The sequence below is a fragment of the Zootermopsis nevadensis genome, unplaced genomic scaffold (genome assembly GCF_977971745.1).
Source record: "Zootermopsis nevadensis isolate Lab colony 2312 unplaced genomic scaffold, Znev_1.0 Znev_ptg000021l, whole genome shotgun sequence".
NCBI classification, from domain to species: Eukaryota; Metazoa; Arthropoda; class Insecta; order Blattodea; family Termopsidae; genus Zootermopsis; species Zootermopsis nevadensis.
Window position 1 is genome coordinate 11,706,430 of NW_028259153.1, and position 19,371 is coordinate 11,725,800.

General features: G+C 39.2%; 1 protein-coding gene across 1 annotated transcript in view; it reads left to right on the plus strand.

Annotated features, from left to right (window-relative positions):
• Nucleotides 1–19,371, plus strand: part of wb (wing blister) — a 152,714-nt gene that overhangs the window by 99,627 nt on the left and 33,716 nt on the right. Inside the window, exons 15-19 of the mRNA XM_022058527.2 lie at nucleotides 13,764–13,870; nucleotides 14,918–15,101; nucleotides 16,469–16,608; nucleotides 17,602–17,835; nucleotides 18,682–18,939. Coding sequence (XP_021914219.1) covers nucleotides 13,764–13,870; nucleotides 14,918–15,101; nucleotides 16,469–16,608; nucleotides 17,602–17,835; nucleotides 18,682–18,939 — 923 coding nt within the window. The remainder of the gene's footprint in view (nucleotides 1–13,763; nucleotides 13,871–14,917; nucleotides 15,102–16,468; nucleotides 16,609–17,601; nucleotides 17,836–18,681; nucleotides 18,940–19,371) is intronic.

Sequence of the window (19,371 nt, forward strand, 5' to 3'; positions counted from 1 at the left end):
GCAGCGTGTCTGCTAAAGCTACTGGCTCATGTTGGCCTCACCGTAACGTTGCGTTCATTTTTACACAGATTTCGTACCGCGTGTGTAAAGTAACATAAGGCCATGTCTGTCGGAACAATCTTTCCAGTGTCTCCTGCAAGAAGTTTCGTAAAGAAACTAAACTTCAGAAAATATAAATCTCCCCCCCCCCCCCAAAAAAAAAAAAAAAAATTAGCTAAGAAAACCCTGAAAAAGCAGAAATAAAGGCTTGTCAGCACATCACGTGATTAATTAATGAAGAGCCAGCCACTTATGTAGTAATTTCTCTTCATGCTTTCCGACAAAAATTTTGTTTGCATTTTCTTACCTCTCCTCTGTGTACTGCGTGCTCTGACAATATAATACTTGATCTTATCCTCCTGCGAACGTAAAACTTGTGCATGGATGCAAAAAATGAAATTATGATAAAATGTGTAAGTTACTTGAAAAACGAAAGGATACCGGACGCTGTTCCCCCGGGAGTGTGAGATTGCTAACTCACCTTCATCTAGTAACGAGGTTAGGAATGCGTGGAGCTTTATCTCCACTCCCCTGTAGGTCTTATGCTTAAACACAAGTAGGCCTTGGAACGTTTGTTTGGAAAAAATACACCCGAGTCTTACATGGCGTCGTCAAACGTCTTGGTAGAGTTGTTAGCACTCCGGCTTTGTATTCTGGAGTTCCCGGGTTCAAATCTCGGCCCGCAGATCGGCTGTGCTGAAAGACTTGTGATTTTCCTCAGTTACTCCAGGCAAATGCCGGGATAGTACCTTCTGTTGGGTCACAACCGCTTCCTTCCACATCCTTTCCAATTCATTTTTCACTATCATCCCATCATTTGACGCTTTTTGTCTGAGCTGCTGAAAGCGTCGTTAAATAAACTGCAAGCAAAATAAGTATACGGAGTTACTGTTGTTAGCACCGTGAACCTACTGGTTTCGTTATGGTCATCATGCAAATTGCACTCTGCGCATGCGCGGCGTGCCATCAAACTGGCTCCATCCAATCCTCCGAACGGGGATACAAGCGTGTGTTCAACAATATATACTTACCTCTCATTGTTGACGGTTCTGTCCCTCGGGGTATCGTGACCAACTACATTCTTGCGAGGTCTTCTACCCTTGATGGGTTTCTTGGTGTGTATTCGTGGCATAAAAAGTTATGTATTTCGGTTGAGCTGTGGCCAACATACGAACGCTATTTAATCGGCACTTGGTGTGTAGTTTATTGTTCGTCTTTTTGGTTACTTTGCTGCTTGATTTAAACCTTTTGTGTTAAGATGTTTATAGAGACAAGGAAAAAAGTCTCGGGTACCGTAGTTGACTTCGTGATGAACACTGGTGCCATTTCGTCAGTTTCGGATTAATCTTAAAAATAAAATCCTTTTGTTTAGTCGTCTCCTTCCCTTTGTACCTGCTTCTCGAAACGCACAAGAGTGTAATGAATAGGCATATGGAAGGATTCCAGAACCTCTGGTTACACAAACAAGCTCTAGGCATGTTACAACAGGGGAAATTTAAAATGGGGCACTTACAGTGATACAGAAACTTTATGCACACCTATATGGAAAAGTTCATTGAAATGTATATATATATATATATATATATATATATATATATATATATATATAATATAAACTGTTAATAGATCTACCATCAGTTTCCTTACTAGGCTGTGAAATGAATTGGATTCGTAGCCCAAACAAACGACTCAAACGCTTAGTGCATCAATCAATCAATCAATGAGTAGAAGTATTACCAAAGAAAACCATGAATTTTCTTACTGAATTGGGAAGAAAGAACTTGGAATTCCACCAACTGTTCAGTAGCTGGTGGTACTCAACCGACACAAGATGAAGTCAATGTTTTAAAGGTTTATTTCTATCTTCGCTTAGCTACCGAGTTGAGTGATTTAGTACCCACATTTCTTCTTTTCTCTACTCCACCCAGGTCTTATAAATTACGTTGGGATGTTAAACCACTTTGTAGGTGGGTATGGGCTCTTCTTGCTTGATGCATCCGGCATTAAATTTGTCATTTATGAAACTTTCGGTTTGTTAACTTCAAAACAAGACGCTATAAAATTTGAAACAAAATTGTGTTTATCTTTTATTTATTTATTGTTTATTTAATTTTGCTGCACGCAGTTCATGTTTTATATAGCGTCAAATGATGGTAAGATGATTAATGAATAGGACTAATGATTGGAAAGGATATGGAAGGAAGAAGTCGTGGACTAGAAAAGGTAATGTCCCGGCGTTTACATGGGGGGAACTGAGGAAAAGCACTAAAGATTTCAGCCACGGTAGCTGATCTCCAGGCTGGGATTTTAACTCGCAATCCCTCGAATATGAAGTAGGGGACAGGCGACTTCCGAGGATCCAGTCACATCAGAACCCTGAAGATGGGGACAGAGTTTGTTCCCGAAACGTCGGTTTACTACGGTAACCCTTTAACGCGGCTGATTGCCCGAGAAGATTTTATTGATTAATTCAGTGTTTTTTCTCACACTGCACCACGTTTCTTGTATCAGGAGGTTACGGTGTCCAATTTTTGTTCACGTTCTTAATGGATTATATTAAAATGTTTAAGATACGCACTTTCATTATTCTAGCGCGCGCATTTCAAGGAAAAGCGAGTCGAAGAGCTGGTACTTTATTTAGTAAAAGCTAATAGTCTACCCTTTCCAAGCGACAATCCATGCTGTCACTTATTATTTAACAATAGGACGATGATGCCTTTTTATTACCCAGTACAAATAAGCACCAGCAGGTCAAGGACGTAATGTCTGAGAAATATATCTGCATTGTACAGACAGTTAACAGTGCGCAAGCGAATAAGATGAATGTTTTTGCTGGTTGTGAAGTTAAACTCGAGAGGTTTGTTCTTTATAAATTATAAGTTATTATGTTGTTGATTGGGAAGGCAGGTTACGTCCCGCTGTGTTGATCTGTCTAGTCGGCTTCACGGCTTGTAGAACCACAAAAAGTGCTGAAACAGCCCCGTTAGTAGTGGCAACATATCTACTGAAATTGGAGTTCGGGAGCATTTTGATTTATATGACCTCATTATATGAGAAGTCTGGTGGAATAATTACTAGTTACTATTAGTCGGGTTGGAAACTGAGGCAGCGTTCTACGACTGCTGTCATACGTTTTTGCGTGTTGGCGAGAATCTGTAGGTGCAGTTTTTATGACGCTGTTTTCTGTTCCAGGCTCTTTATCTGGGAGAGAATTGAAGCGAGAGTGGTATAGGTCACAATTATGAATTTCATCTCGCGAAGAATTTCGACTTCATGAGTTTTAAATGTGACTGATTCATTGTACCTGCTAATTTGTGGGCAGTTTAATCCTTCGATAAATTAACGTAGTCAGCACAAACAATTACGCCTGCCTCATTTAGTTCATTCCGTCCAGCCCTTAAAATATGTAGTTTAAAGTATCGGCAGACTGCTCAGAAACGTATTTGGTCCAAAGATGATTAAATTGCTGAGCAATTTAGGATATTTTACAAAGTGTGTCAGGGAGCTTGAGGGCGTCAATATAAATCAAAAAGGTCCAATGAACGTAGGTCCGAAAATACTCATGTACAAATTTAAACACTGTAAAAAGTTCGGATGTATAATGTTTCAGCATTTCAGGAATGTGAAAAGTTTGACAGACAGAGGACTTACTTACATTTTTTTTACAGGAAATGTTCGAAATTTCCTCCGCGAGCATGAACACATTCGTCAACTCGTTACGAAACGACATTGTGATCAGGAACAGCTTTGGGTCTTGAGAAGTCAGCGTCACTTTTTTTTTCTAATTAAAGGCAACTTTTGAACTAAGCCATCTTATAATAATGCTTTAAGTACATTTAAATGAACACTGAGGTGATTATAGAACTTAAGTATACAGCGTCTTGTCAGCTATAAATTGTACATGTTCCTTTTAAATTCACTCTTATTAGAATTATCCTTTCTTTACCGTTAATATTTTCTCTTTTATGCTGTGTCTGACTTTGCTGTATAAAATAAAACAAAATGCAGACACTGTAATGCTTTATGTATGCACCTTGTGGGATTTATCCTGACGTATAAAAGGGAAGACAGCAGGAAGTTAGCACAACAAAGGAACAACAGAGCGCATTCTTTACGTCTTCAAAGTGTATTCATTTTGTACAACAAGCAGTAGAAGCTATTAACAGGTGTAAACTATTGCTGACAAAACAGATGCAGTGAACCAACATGATATTTCATTTGGTGCTTAAGTCAAACTAATGTAGTATTCCAGGGACTGGACATTGTGTCTAAAAGCCGTATGTGGCCCTTCTGGGACCTCTGAAATTTGGACAGTAAAGGTAGTTTATTGTTCAATAGTACAGTGGTCGCGTGTCTGAGGGTTTCAGTATTTAATCCTGAAACAACGTAATGAATTTTGATTACATTTTGTATGGAAGGGTACTCTGGAAGCAACAGACAAATTGGAGAAAATTGTGCTTTTACAAGGTTCGTAACTTGTACTTTTGACCAAATATACGGTGATCAAGTCCAGGGGGTGGTGTGGATGGAGAATGTAGCACGCACGGGAAAATGAGAAATACACAATACATTTTAATTTGATGACCTGAAGAAAATTAAACACTTCAAAGACCAAAATATATATAGTCATGCATATGAAGGCATGGCTGACATCGCGTTGAAGTGAATCATCTCTGGTATGTATTCATGATGATTCGGGTTCGATCCTTGGCCTGTAAACCGGATATCTACGTGTTTGTGTGATTTCCCTCCGTCCTACACAAATGCTGGGCTACTATCATAAAAAAACATACGACTCTTTCTTTGCACATTTTTCCGATTCATCCACCCACTCAACATTGTAATGTGGTTGAGTAAACAATTACAGTGTCGTCGGTTTCCGTACTGAAGAGGAGGAATATTTTCGGGCAGCAGGTCGGACCGGTTCTGATAGACTTTTGTCCAAATGGCGTCTGGGACTTAACGACTAATAAGCAACTCCAGCAATGGAATCCTGGCTCCATACGGACGACACGATGAGTCATTTTGCATAAGTACTACGTCAGCGAGATGTGATTGATTAAGGTTCGCATTAAAGGCGTTATTAAGTGCGATTCAATTTATGCTTTCCACTAGTGACGAATTGCTGTAAAGGAGTATGATTCATAGACCCTTTCTGTTATGGACTGACTAAGGTAATAAACGTTTGTTAAGAGGTTTTATATCTGAAAATGAAAGGTCAGTAATGATGATTTTGTTTATCATAAAGAATGCACGAGGCCTGAAGCGGGTATGGAAGATCTGAGAATTGCGGAAAAGATGTTCAGTGGGAAAACCTGAAGGGAAGAGATCCCTTATGAGACCTGGCCATAAATGGAGGATAATATTAAAATGGATCTTATAGCAATATATTATGTACTGGCTTAATACAGAGACATTCTGCCTTCTGTAAACATTGGAATGTGACTTAGGATTTCATAAAAGCCCTTGAATTTCTTGACAAGCTGAGTAACTGTCAGCATCTTAAAAACTTCACTCCATAGTTTCATTTCAAAAAGTGCCCCTGTTTCAGGATCGTGAACGGAAATTATGCTGTCTCTTCACACGTGGTTTCTTACTGTACACTTCGCCATTGAATTTGGTTCTGTTGGTTCGTCTTTGTTAACCCCTGGCGTACGTCGATAAGATGCAACTTACAGGAACTCTTTCTTTGCCATATCTGATTCACATTCGATTGAGGAAACGGTAAAGTGAGTCATGTCCGCGGAGATAGGCATAGCCTACCAAGACACGTATTGTTCTGAAAAGGTGACAGTTATCAGCGACATTGGTTGCAGGACAGGTAAATCTTGAATACAAGTGATCTCGTGTGACATATTCGTGTTTGTGTTGCATAAAAATAAAGTAACAGGTTTTCGCTGAAAATATTCAGCTTCCTGAAAACGGAAGAGTCTTTGTGTGGCAGTGATCTGTTGTCAGGTGATCAGGGTGGATGTTACCTTGAAGTGTTCTTGTGTCGTTCTTCGTATTTGAACAGGAAGGTGTTTCCAAACACCACACAGTGTAATCGCGTAGAAAGTTTGTTTCCTGCACTACTTTCTCCCGTATTCTCCAAGTCCTTTCACACATCGGCCTCTTTGGCCCTTCTGACCCTTTCTCGCTACCGTAGCGCCTTCTTTTTCTGTTCGCATCACGTCACGTGTCTGCTTAAATGTGTATGTGCAAGCACTCTTAATATACCAAAACTAAGAGAGTCTGTCGGCAAATGTCGCTTAAAACATGTCTTCATATGAGAAGAAAAACGTTTAATGTCAGCCGTGGCTATGAATTCCACAATGCCAGTGTTTACTTCGAGGTCCGCGCCAATTTGTGTCGTCTGTGAATGCAATCTAAGACAGCCACCCACAAACATCGAATATATATTTATAATAATACAGATATTTTATTCAGAATAAAATGGCGTTAAGAACGTTATTTTCTGATAACTGATATGTCTGTTACTTGCCATTCGAATTGTCAGTAGGAATTTGCTATGTTTCGTTGGGAGTCTTTAGGCTTTTCAAAATGATGGGCCGAAGACGACTTTGTCGTTTGAAAAATATTGATCTCTTGTGGAAGCACTGAAACTTTAGTGTGGTTTTGATCTGTCACTGCAGTATTCCGATTTTGATTTATACATAAAGCACTGTGCTGTGAGAACGTGGGATGATGGCATTCGTGTTGTGCTTTAATGAAATTCTGATCTGGTAAAATCAGACTGCTAAGGAAATGTGGACATGCTGTGAGACTGATAGTGTTACTGTCTGAACACTTTGTGCGTTGTTCGTGAAAAAAAAAAGCGGTTGGATCGATTGTGTATTTCTGATATGGAAGTATTGACTTTACTTGTGTGTGTCTGGAAAGTTAATTTACCTCAGTCGGGGAACTTGGTCGCCATATGTGGACCGCCCGAGATGACTACAGTTACCCCGCCAGGTAATGTGTTCTATATTTTCACTGAGAGTTTTAATCGCAAAATTGGATTGTTTATATGTGTAATCATAACCGTTATTATTACATGACAGGAGTTCTGTCTTGTTCCGGTTCCAGAATGTACAATAGACCCACATCAGTCCCTCAGAAGTCATTCTAAAAAACACATTTTAAATTTATTCTTAAGAATAAGAATCCAGTGGATCTTTGTGGGACTTTAATAAAATTCCCTGAATATTTTAATCTGTAGGAAGAAGGTATGGATAGATATGGACAAATAACACAGTTCTGGAGAATTACAAGCGATTGTACTAATAATTCGAAACGTATTGGACTTGAGTTTAAGACCTGAACTACTGTCCAGAGCTGAAGCCTGAGACAAATGTTTTTAGCAAGGCCCTTCGTAACGGTCGCTTGCACGCCAAGTTGTTTGTCCATGTCTATATGAATTGAATATATTTTTTATAGTGTAATGCACAACATGAATTCATGAAAGGAGATGGATTGTTCCTCACAGTTGTTACTTGTTATTCTGACTACGTTCTTCAGCTCCTCCTAAGCTATCAGGGCTCATCCGATTCCCATGTCCAACCTGTTTCATGCCTCAACACTACAACACCCGTCATCGCTTGAGAATCATAAAAAACAAATACAGTACGAGATCTATTTGTATCTATTAGATCGTGCCTCAGTTTATTAAACGCCGCTACCTCAGCTGCACAGTTTAGGGGATGATTATGTACTCGGAAGGAAGTGATCGTGGCCTGTTTGGAAAACGATGTCGGAATAATTATCTCGAGGGACCGAGTAAAACCACTATAGCTAGCTTCAGTTACGAGATTCAAAATCGGGACCGCCCATGACCAGATAGTGCCTTAAAATTGGCCACGACTTCTAGCCAAATTCCTGCCTGCTAATCATTCATGATCAAAGTCTCATCGCATTCATAGCTACAAGCCCACAGGCCCTAAACTCTGTGCTTGCAACCGCGTGATTAAATAACGTAAGAGAGTAGGCTACACAAGTACGAGAGACGTTGACAGAATTCTTAGTCAGGCTGTGTTCATTGGTCTGAATCAGTGAGGCTGTTTCATAGTGTGAAACGTGATGTCCCTGCCTTGTCCACGCTGATTGCTAGCACAGAGGCGCCACTGGATTGCGATAATAAGAACTTCATTTTCAGGCATTACATTTGTCTGGTACATAAACTGCCACAAGGAAGTCTGTGTCAGAAATAATAATAATGTCTTCATACATCATTCGAAAGACGCTGTCATAAAATAAAATTATATAATACATATAGCACGTGTTAAAAGCAGTATGTATCCCGGAAATAGCTGCTGCCCTATGTACCTTAGGGATAAGGTTTGTCTCGGGTACATGGAAGTAAATACCCTATAAAGTGGCGAATAGATGGGATATAATAATAATAAAGCCACTATCTTGCTATCAAGTTCATTACGACGCGAGTATATTATGTAATGAGAAAACGAGGTTCAGGGACGGTCTTTAAGAACAAGAAACTGGGAGTTACTTACACTGTGCCCAAAAAAGGACACACTTATTATTTTATACACGCGTTGCAGAATAACTTCATATAGGCCTACGATTTAGCTTGGGACCACCTCCATGTTTAAAACATCTTAAGGCTATTATTGTGAGCTCGGAACTATTGCGAGTAGGTGTGTAAAAATAGGTAATCCGTTTAAAAATCAGTGGTAAATATATATACCACCTGCTTTGACTATCGTTAACTCTTGTGTTTTGTCCACTATTCTCAAAATAAACAGCGATTATTTCCCACACAAGTTGATCTTCGTAATGGAGCTCTCACAAAGTCAGATATTATTTGTGTCCTAGTATATAGACCAGTAAGGTGGTAATAAATCACGAGACAGAACAAGTAGAATACATGCATGCTATTCTAATTTTCCATTGAAGACATGAAACATGATTAAACTTCGTGCCAGCACCTGTAATATGTTTGTAAATGTTCTGTTCTTAAAGGTGGGAGGGTTTTAACATTTTCGCAGATTGCCGAATTGTACAGCGGCAAGATGTTCACAGGATATCCAAAAAAGATATGTACACATTATAGTACGAAATATTAACCTTGTTATCGATCTCCATGTGGTATGTTTACGAAAGACGTGGACGGTGGCAATTTTGAACAGCTGTACTAAATTAGCAAATTCACTTAGTGCTAATGTTGTGACATATGTAATGGTTTATTTTATTTTATGGTATAGTTTATTAAGATGTTTTATTTTATTCGTTGCAAGTGTGTACACATGTTTTAGGGACAACCTGTCTTTATTTGAGAACAACAAGATATTCCACTTTAAAATTTTTTTTGAAAAATCTTTACGGATTACATTGGTATCTGAAAGTGACCGCTATAAATGTCAACTGCAGTGAACAGACTATAATTTCTCACTGAGTGGTTGCTCTTAAATACACCGCGAGCTGTCGTCATACGTGAGTAGAACACGATAAAGCAACACTTGGCTGTACACTCAGTAAGCGTGTCTGCTAATTAAGAACAACGCCGTGTGATTGTATGGGAGAATAGAGGTGTAACTCCGTGTATTTTTTACCTTGGCACAAGACAGAGGTGAGTGGTCTGGCTTCACTCTTCGACCACTTCATCCGCGTTGAAGAGGCACGAATGCCCATAATGTAGGAGGCTGTGGGGAAGGGGGAGGGATCCCGCCCTGGAAGCGGTGTTAAAGAAACAAATCACTGCTCCCTCCCGAAATACGTCCCCTGTCATCCAACCAGTCACTGTAATTACTTTACTGGCTGATCTAAGCCGACTAGTAACATTAAAACTACATACTGATTCAAATTCTGTCTTCTGTAGCTTCATGGACCAGGTTCTCTGGTTCCATCCTGCGCAGAATTCTGAACCCATTCATTTTTAGATGTCTGAAACATCGCAAGACCTTTGTAGGAATATCATCGTGTTCGTTTCTGTATGTCAGTTCTTGCTGTGTGTTTACCGAAACAGGCTGCACGTATCTTGTAGCCGCAGACAAAACTAAAACTCTGTGTCGCTTTTGACATACGTGACCGTCTACTGTCTTCAAAGGCCTTCGAAGATGAAAACAGTAGGAATCTCCGAAGCGTCGCCACTACAATCTCGTATATCTGCACGGCCCCTCACCCAGAAACAGAATCCACATTAGCAGTGAACCGCTGTGAAAATCTTCTTTAAACATGTCAGTACAAGATTTCAAACACTCAGTCCATAGGCCAACGCGATCTGGTCGCCGCTCCTTCTCCCATTAGCAAACCCACGGACTTGTTGCAATGCAGAATCATTGTACTATAGTTGAACCATTTACCCTGAGGTACGTCAGGCCCTTGTCACAGTAATTTGGGGTCAGAAACTGCCCACGTTCCTGACCTGTTTCTTCAGTTGGGTGGCTTCAGGTGCCCCGTGTTGTGGCGACAAAAGGAACACCTTGTTATGGGTCGAGCCACGCCGCAGAAAATTAGACGTTATTACGTACAATGGTTTGCGTTTTGCAGCGCGACAAAGCGACATCCTTTTCCACACACAATTATCAGGTTTCTTTGGTCACACCCTTTTCTTTGCGTAGTCCGCGTTGGTTATTGTATGATACTGAGATTTCATATAAACACTACAAAACAAACCTGCAATCAGCTTTACGTTATTTATGATATGTAGCTTCCGATTGTGTGAAAAGATGTGTTGTATAGCCCACGTATTTCTTGTGGTGGAGAATTGTGTGGTTCTAGTGACTTCTGCGGCACACTGGTTGTCGTCAACATATTTTGAAATTCGTTGCTGTGTTACCTGTAATTACACTAATATTTTCCCTATTCATCCGTGCCAGTAAACAGACACTTCTTCAAAATGTCATGTGACTCGCTGTTAGAGAAGTTTAATAATTCAAAAATGCGACTGTGCTTTCCAGATCTTGCGTTTATATTGCAGTCTCGTGTATGAAAGGAACTCTAATCAAGTAAGTCTACAACGCCTTGAATATGTCGTGTGTATTCTTGGCTACTTATGAAATCATACTGAACGTAGCGGTCAAGTGGTTAGCACCCTTGCTTCTTACTTTGGAGGTCTTCTACTGCTGTAAACTTTCCAGTGGTGCGAGTACGACATTGAAGTGTGTTTTAAACGGAATTAAGAGACGGAATTTGAATAGCCTAAAATGTCTTTCCTTGTTTCTTGTTTCCTCAACTTTTCATACTTCATATGGCCACGACACCACGAAGACATGATTTGAGATTAGAAATTCGCAGAGAATTTTAGCCTGAAAACCTCAAAGGGAAGAGACCATTTGAAGGGCCAGTGCGTAGAAGGCGGATAACATTAAAGCGGATCTTAATGTTAAGGTAAGAGGTTGTACACTCGATCCGTGTGACACAGGATAGGGGCTAATAGCGGGCTATTCTGATAATGGTAATGAACTTCGAATTCCGTAAAAGGCTGCGTAGCTATTTCTTGATAGGTGGGAAAAAAAAAAAGATTTCGCTTCATGCAGTTAGTTAATATTTTACTGAATGACTCAGGAAAATGACGAAAATCCATGAGCGAAACCGACTCTCCAGCTGACATTCGAACCGGGTATCTCCCGAATTCGTAACGGTAGTGACACACACAAGTTCGTTATGTTTCAGTTAGTGTAAACAGACATGCCGTCAGTGGATGGCAGCGCTTGAAGCCCAGTTGTGCACCTCTTCCGGGTCAACATGTCAACAACACAAAATCCTGCAGCTCTCATTGAAAGGCTAGTCTCCCCGTAATTGGTCGATCAAAAATTGCGGAGGCGGGCGAATAAGAAAGAACTCTTTATGCAAGACGAAAGGGCAGTGGAACAAGACGAACTAAGAACAGGATAAGACTTAGAGCTAGAAGCTTCCTCAGCTAGTATCTCATTTTGTTAAAAGAAAAATTACTTCTGCTCTGGGTATAAAACAGGAGAGAGTGGTGGACTGGACGTAATTGTGTCTCAGTTCTGGAAAGTACAAAACTGTAGACAGCACAGTACATTATATAGCAAGCAGTCAATGTAGACGGATGGAAGCAGTTTCTGCCCTAACACTACTTTCCTTGCTGAGGAAGTTCAACAGAACAGCAACACAGCTTTAAAACCAGGTTTTGTTATTAGAGTGTTGTCCGCTACCATCTGAACAGCGAAAGGGCGCGGGGACTGGTTCTGCTGCTCGTACTGTAATCGTTGCAGATTTTATCTGCAGTAAAATATGTCCAAATGTTTGTACTAGTAAAACGGGCGTGTCATTTTTTGCATACTTTACGTTATTACACAGAGATTAACGTGGCCTCCTGGGTAGTGCTCTAAACTAGAAGGGCTGAGACGGGTTTCAGTCTCCAGGATAGCCGAAAACTACCCGTAGGCTATATCTTGTTTTTTTTTATTCTCGTTTCTTGTAGTGAGGTTATGCGCCCTTGACGCTCAAATTTGCCTTAATCTGTTGCAATTTGCTTCACTGTGTTAAGGACTGGTAGAAAGTACATTTATCTCTGTGCCGAGGCATAAGCAATTGGGATGTGAGTTTGGAGGCTTTTGGACCCCAGAGCCGGTTGGCACATTGTGCTGAAGAGAATATCAATTAATTTAATTACAAAAAAATGGATGGATTGTCTTGTTTAACTACGATTCATAAGCAGCTTGTGTGAAGGAACAACGAGCTTAGTTTCCAATAAATGCAAATTGATTCAGAATAACACTCTTATCCGTCCTCAGCGCTTATGAGGTTTATTTCAGACGTTGCGATGACTCAACAAACGACAAAACGTCTGCATCATAGAAATGAAACCGGCGTCACCATTCTTTGTTAGTAAAATGGGACAAAAGTACGTATTTACTATTCAAATGCGCCTGTAAGTTAAGGTACTGGACTAATGTTGATTATTTTTTATCGATGAATACTTTCGTTCACTGGCATTTTCTGGTCAAATAGCTTGAATTGTGAAAAAAATTAAAGCAATTAAAATGGCATTTAGTTCAGACGTGACGAACACACACTTCCCCCCCTCCCCCCACATATGCGAAGAAGAGAGCTACCTACCACTTTAGGGCAAATGTACTCAAATAATTAACTGATTAGATGGTTTCCTTGGTTTTCCTCAATGTTGATTTTTCATTGTGGGTTACTCACTCAGTTAAGTTTCCTGTTCTCTGCTGTTTTCCTTTCAGACTTGCATCTAAATGGTTTCTGAAAGGAGAAGATTTCTGATTGTCTTCCATCTTGGTCTGTTTTTCTCTTAGACAATGGGGCAGTGTCCAGGGCAGAAAATTAAGTATTCTGTTGTTTGCTTTCGGGCGTGTCTAGCTTGACATTGATTTGTTGCTGTGGTGATGAGCCCATATACTTATGTCCTGTTCTATTGTGCAAACTCTTGCCCCACAGTGCAAATTTTCTATGTTCTCTAAGATTTAATGTCGTCAACAGACAAACAAACTTATTTTTTGTATGATGTATGTGCACTTTCTAACAGTACAGGGATTATGTGTTGTGTCTGTGTGCATTGTTGGAATGCTGATAAATACAGTATATATGTAAAATTAGTTAACTCGAAGACCAAAAAGAGGTGGAAAATCTCAAACAGAAAGAAGGGCATTTAGAAAATGTAATGCAGTCAGTTGAATTTTTCAGTTTGCGCTGTGTATAATGAAAGTGCAAGTAAACTTTACATACAGGAATGTAGTAAAACCTGAATTATTATCTTTTCATGTTTATCTTTTAAAATTCTTTATTTTGTGTTACAGGTTGTGGATGCCATGTGGCCGGCTCTGAAGGACCTGCATGCGACATAGTGACTGGACAGTGTCCCTGCAGGACTCATGTCACAGGCAGGACCTGTGACAACTGCCAGGTATTACTCGACATATCCTAATTACTTTCCTGACTTAAATACAGTCCCACACCTTTTGTCCTTGCATCCCAATCTTCCATATTTCTTTAAATTCTATCGGATAAAATAAAATGGGAATACAGGATGGAAGTAGAATTATGGATTGTAAGATTTGAGGTTTTCACAGTGATGAGTATGAAGATTTCTGTCTTCTGGGTTGTTGCGCTGTGTAGTCTGGTCGATGTTGACCAACGTTTCAGAGGTCATACTGCCTCCATCATCAGGATGATGAATCATTGGTTCACATGACACTTATTTGTTTTGCATAAAGAAAAACTCTTTATGAAATGTTTGCAGTGCTTGGGGCATTAACCTCTCCAACTATCTCCAATGACTTGCGCTTAGCTTGCCATTTACAACCTGCAATCAAGATAATAATAATCTCCTTCCTTGTATAGCAGAAGCAGCGTAAATAGTATAACACAAATTAAATGGGTCCCTAGGCTGAAGTAAATTTGTCCTTGTTGGTCTATAATGAAATATAACATGCTATTAATGGCTAATTTGATGATGGTGTACATCAGTGGTCCCCAACGTGGTGCCCGCGGGCGCCATGGCGCCCGCCAAGACTTTTTTTGGGTACCCGTGTTGTTACGGAAAGAGGTTATACTGAATAATGAAGGCCGTTCAACCATGAACATAATAAAATCAAAGCACAGGTCTCCATATCTTATTTGTCTGGAGAAAAGAAAATTTGGCTTTGTTAATTGGTTGGTGCCCGCCACAATCTCATAAACTCTCAAATGTGCCCGTAGGCACAAAAAGGTTGGGGACCACTGGTGTACATATTATTAAAATTGAATTTACATCTTTATTGGAAAGTACCTGAAATTCCCTGTATTGATTCCTGATTGACTGATTACAGAACATGAAGATAAAAGTGAATCAGAATAATTTATTATCCACAGTAAATCCTAGTGTTACTTAGGAGAGAACTGCTTGTTTATGTAGTGAATTCTAAGAACAGAGCTACAGATCTGGAGTTTGTGAACTGTTGAATTCTTCCAGGATGGCTTTTGGGGTCTCAATACCAGCCGAGGCTGTGTGCCATGTGAGTGCGACAGTGTGGGTTCAGCGAGTTCATTGTGTGACGTCCGAACTGGTCAGTGCCATTGCAGGTCTGGAGTAGGAGGGCTCAAGTGTGACCAGTGTCACCCTGGATTTTTTGGATTCTCAGCTGCTGGATGCTCAGGTAGATCAAGAAGAAACAAGTAGAATCTGAGTAAGAAAGAAAATACATTCAAAATGTGAGCGTATGCAGACAAAAGGAAGGTGAATATTTATAACAAAATATTCCTGACTTTATTCATCTATTAATTTGACCATGAACCTCATTTTTATTGTCAACTTATTACCAATTTTACTGCTGTTCATAATTATTATGCCTACTAATTGAAAAATAAACAAATAAAAAATTTAATTATTTTAACTAAAGACTTCATTATGAGAACGATTTACATAAGTTTTATAAGTAACAACATTCTTCAGCAAGATAGTACTTTTGATATCTGGACTGCCTTAAATCATATAAAGGAAGAAGACAGAATATCAGCATTTGTGCCAGTGATTGGAACAAATTAAACATTTAATAATACAAAAGCATATTAAACTTAACATTTACACGACCCTGGCAAAACCTGTGCATATGAAAGTGAGGCCCGGGTGATCAGAAAAGCAAAAGACAAGAGATTATCATTATCAGAAATGGAATTTATGAAAACTGCAGGTTACACACTAAGAAATTTATTGCAATTATAGAACTAAAAAGTTCATGACCATGTTCACAAGAGCCTTCAGGTGGTTCTTATGCTGAGCCAGATGAATCCAATCTACATCCTGTAACCATATTTCCCTAGGATCCATTTTAATGCTACCCTGCCATCAATTCCTAGGTCTTGTAATGTAATGTAATGGGTATTTGTCAAAGCAACCGTTACAGCACAGGCATTTGCTTCTTAGGTCTTCCAAGTGGTTTCTTCCCTTCAGGTTTACAAACATTTAATTTTGTGCACATTTCTCATCTTCCCTATGTGCGTTACGCACTCCGATAATCCATGATTTTTCGTAAAATAAGCAAATGAGGTAGGTTACCCACTGACAGATCATAAACAAGACTAAGACATTTTAGTGTAATTTAAAATTCAGTCACCAGATTTTTACAAAATTGCTGAATTAATTGGAAACACCATGTAAGATGACAGGAAAGCAATGAAATACCAAAACATATCATGACATTCAAACCTACAGGGAAGAGAAGTTTAGGAAGATTACTGAAGAAATGGCAAGAAATTACAATAGGTTACGTAGCCCAGTACCTGACAGGATAATGATGAATCTCATCTCTAAAATATATAATCAAGGAGTTTCAAAAAAATTCTGTTGATAATGGAAGAGTTTATATTAATTCTGATACATGCCTGCAATATTGTCAGAGACACACATATCTGAGGTACAGTATATTGACAAGTAGGGTGGCAGTACTGCTGTTTAGTACTGAACAGTAGTAATTAGAAATTTTAATGTATGTCTGTATGATGTTGCTATATCTCTTGTTCACAGAGTGTGAGCGATGTGACATAGTGGGTCATGTTTGTGACCCAGACACAGGGCGCTGTATGTGTCCACCCCTCACCACTGGTCCCACATGTGATCACTGTCAGTCTGGTGCCTGGGGATATGAGCCTGGTAAAGGATGCAAGGTATGCTCCATGTTTGATTGTTATTATAATTCTTTTGAAGACTAGCATTACTTTAGTTTTACAGATTTGCTCCATTCTTCGTTTTTGTATAACAAGTACCTCTCAGGGGAAGCTGTAGAAAACTGCTGCGTATTGAAAAGTATCTTGTTCAAAAGAAAAATTACACGAATTTTTGAAGATGGCTGTCTTTTGTGTTGTTACACAGTGTGGTAGAAGTTTGCTGACATTTCAGAGGTGGTTGGTGCCTCCATCATCAGTGCAATAATGAAATCAGTAAACACCTGAAATGTCAATAACCAGAAGACAGCCTCTTCATACTTGCCACCATAAGAACTAAAATTTGACTTAAAGAACTTTTATTTCACATATTTTGATAGAATGATGTATTTTGCAAAAAAATAGCCATTTGTCAAATAGGTATGTAGGATTTAATCCCTGAACTAAGGAACTATTTGAATAATGGGTAAATGTAATACCATTAAAATGCTAAAGACTTATTACAAAATAAATCCTACTTAAACACCATCCTATGTAAATTTAATTGAAATTTTGCATGTTGTTTTTCTTACATCACAGTTGTGTTAGACATTTTATATATCTCTATCTGAGGTGTATTTCTTATACACAAAATTTTTAAAGTTGTCCTAATTTCTGTGTTTAGGTGATTAGCTTCTGTCAAATGTTTTCTTTTGTTTTATAAAATAGTTACAGTGGTCAAGATAAAATACTTCAGATGCTTGGCTTGCATGCTACCACTTGTTCAAGAGTATTCAAAGGATGCCTGGTTTAGTACTAACTATTGCCACTAATCTGTGAAATAAAAGATAAAAAATTCCTCAGACAACCAGTTACTTGAAAACAGGAGTACAGCCAACTCTTCAATGTTTTTATATCCTGTCAAATGTACCTAAGACAATGCCCATCATAATTGTGGTGTAGTGAAACCCTCATTATCACATGATCTTATAGAATTATTTTTGTTTTATCATGCAGCCTTGTGGATGTGATACATCTGGCTCTGTGAGGGTGCAATGTGATGTGCATACAGGTCGCTGCACGTGCCGAGAAGGTTTCCTGGGTGATCGCTGCACTTCTTGCTCTCCAGGATATCATGGTTTTCCTCGGTGCCAACGCTGTGACTGTCATTTGGCAGGAACTGTAGAAGCACAGTGTGATGTCACTAAGGATTATTGTGTGTGTGATAATTCAGGACAGTGTCCATGCAAGGTAAACAGGCTCATTTTGTATTTATATTCTTATTATGTTCAGTACCATACATACAAAATTAAAATCTGTCTTTTAAAATTATGATTATTTTCAGTATGTATGTTAGCAGGGTACTGTTCTTCTTCTTCTATGGCTCTCCGGTCCGTATTTGGTCCATGGCCTCCTCAATTCTCCTCTTCCATTCGGTTCTCTGTTAGGTCCGTCTGTCCGAGGCTTTGATTGAGGTTTTGAAACATCTTCCTTTTTACGGTGCAAGGTTGTTAGCCTTGCTAACATACGTACTGAAAATAATCATAATTTTAAAAGACAGATATTATTAAGGAAACCTTTATGCCAGCTCATGATATATGGCCCTATATGAGTTTAGAATTTAGTTTCATGTTAAGACAACAACTTGCCTTTCTTGTTTTTATGTATAATCTTAAGAGTAGCAAAAGTGCAAGGAAATTTGACATTCTCTTTTCATTTAGTCAGAGATATACTGTAGACCCTCATTGTACTGTGCCTTATTGAGCTGTGGAATAGGATATACTGCTGGTATGATCATGCCTTCCAATGTGGTTATATCAGATAAATGTTGTTTTAACTTATGATTCTGGTAGCTTATAGCAGAGGTGTTTATACTGCCCCCCCCCCCCCCCCCCCCCCCGACATGTTATAATGAGGGTCTGCTGTATTGGGATAAAATGTTGTTTATGTTCATGAACTACCTGCCATTATTTCAATGCATTGTTTGATCTTACTTTTTATCAAGTGACATTTTTTAGAGATTGATAATTATATATGTGCCATATAACTATGACACCTAAAACATCAACTTGTATGTTGTATTATTTGCTTTTACAGGCAAATGTATCAGGCAAGAAGTGTAATCATTGTAAGCCTGGAACCTTTGGTTTACAAGCAGACAATCCTGATGGCTGCACACAGTGTTTCTGTTTTGGGCGTACAACAGCTTGCACTCAAGCTGGCCTCACAGTAAGCCAGATAATGATGGCTCCTGCTGTGCGCACGCTAGCAGTGGAGTATGATTCAAATACACCACAATTCCAGTCCAGTGCTAGTGTTTACCCAGTCAATATCCAACAGATATGCTATGTCAACGTGAGTGTTACCTCCATGCAAATCACGAGATTTTCTTGCATCTGCTGTGTGTATATTTATATCTAATAGTTAGTCCTTATTTTTGATCATCTTTACCATGCAGGGATGTGGTCCATCTCAAGTTCTATAAAACAATTTCAGAAAACTATATCGAGCAGTCATAATGAGTGCGTGTTGTAGGTGTTATAACCCACTCTAAGCCTTGGGCTTTTCTATTAATTCTTTTTTCCAAATTTTTTATTATTTTTTTAACATTTGGCAGGACTACTTTGATTAGGGGATTGGCCTGTTACATGGCCTCTACCGACACTGAACATTACATAGAAGGGCACTTACATGTGTCCATGCCTTTAGTGGGATTCAGACTCATGATTCCATGTTTGACTGACCAAGACCTATGCCTCAGCCTACACAGCCTTTGTGACTGACCAT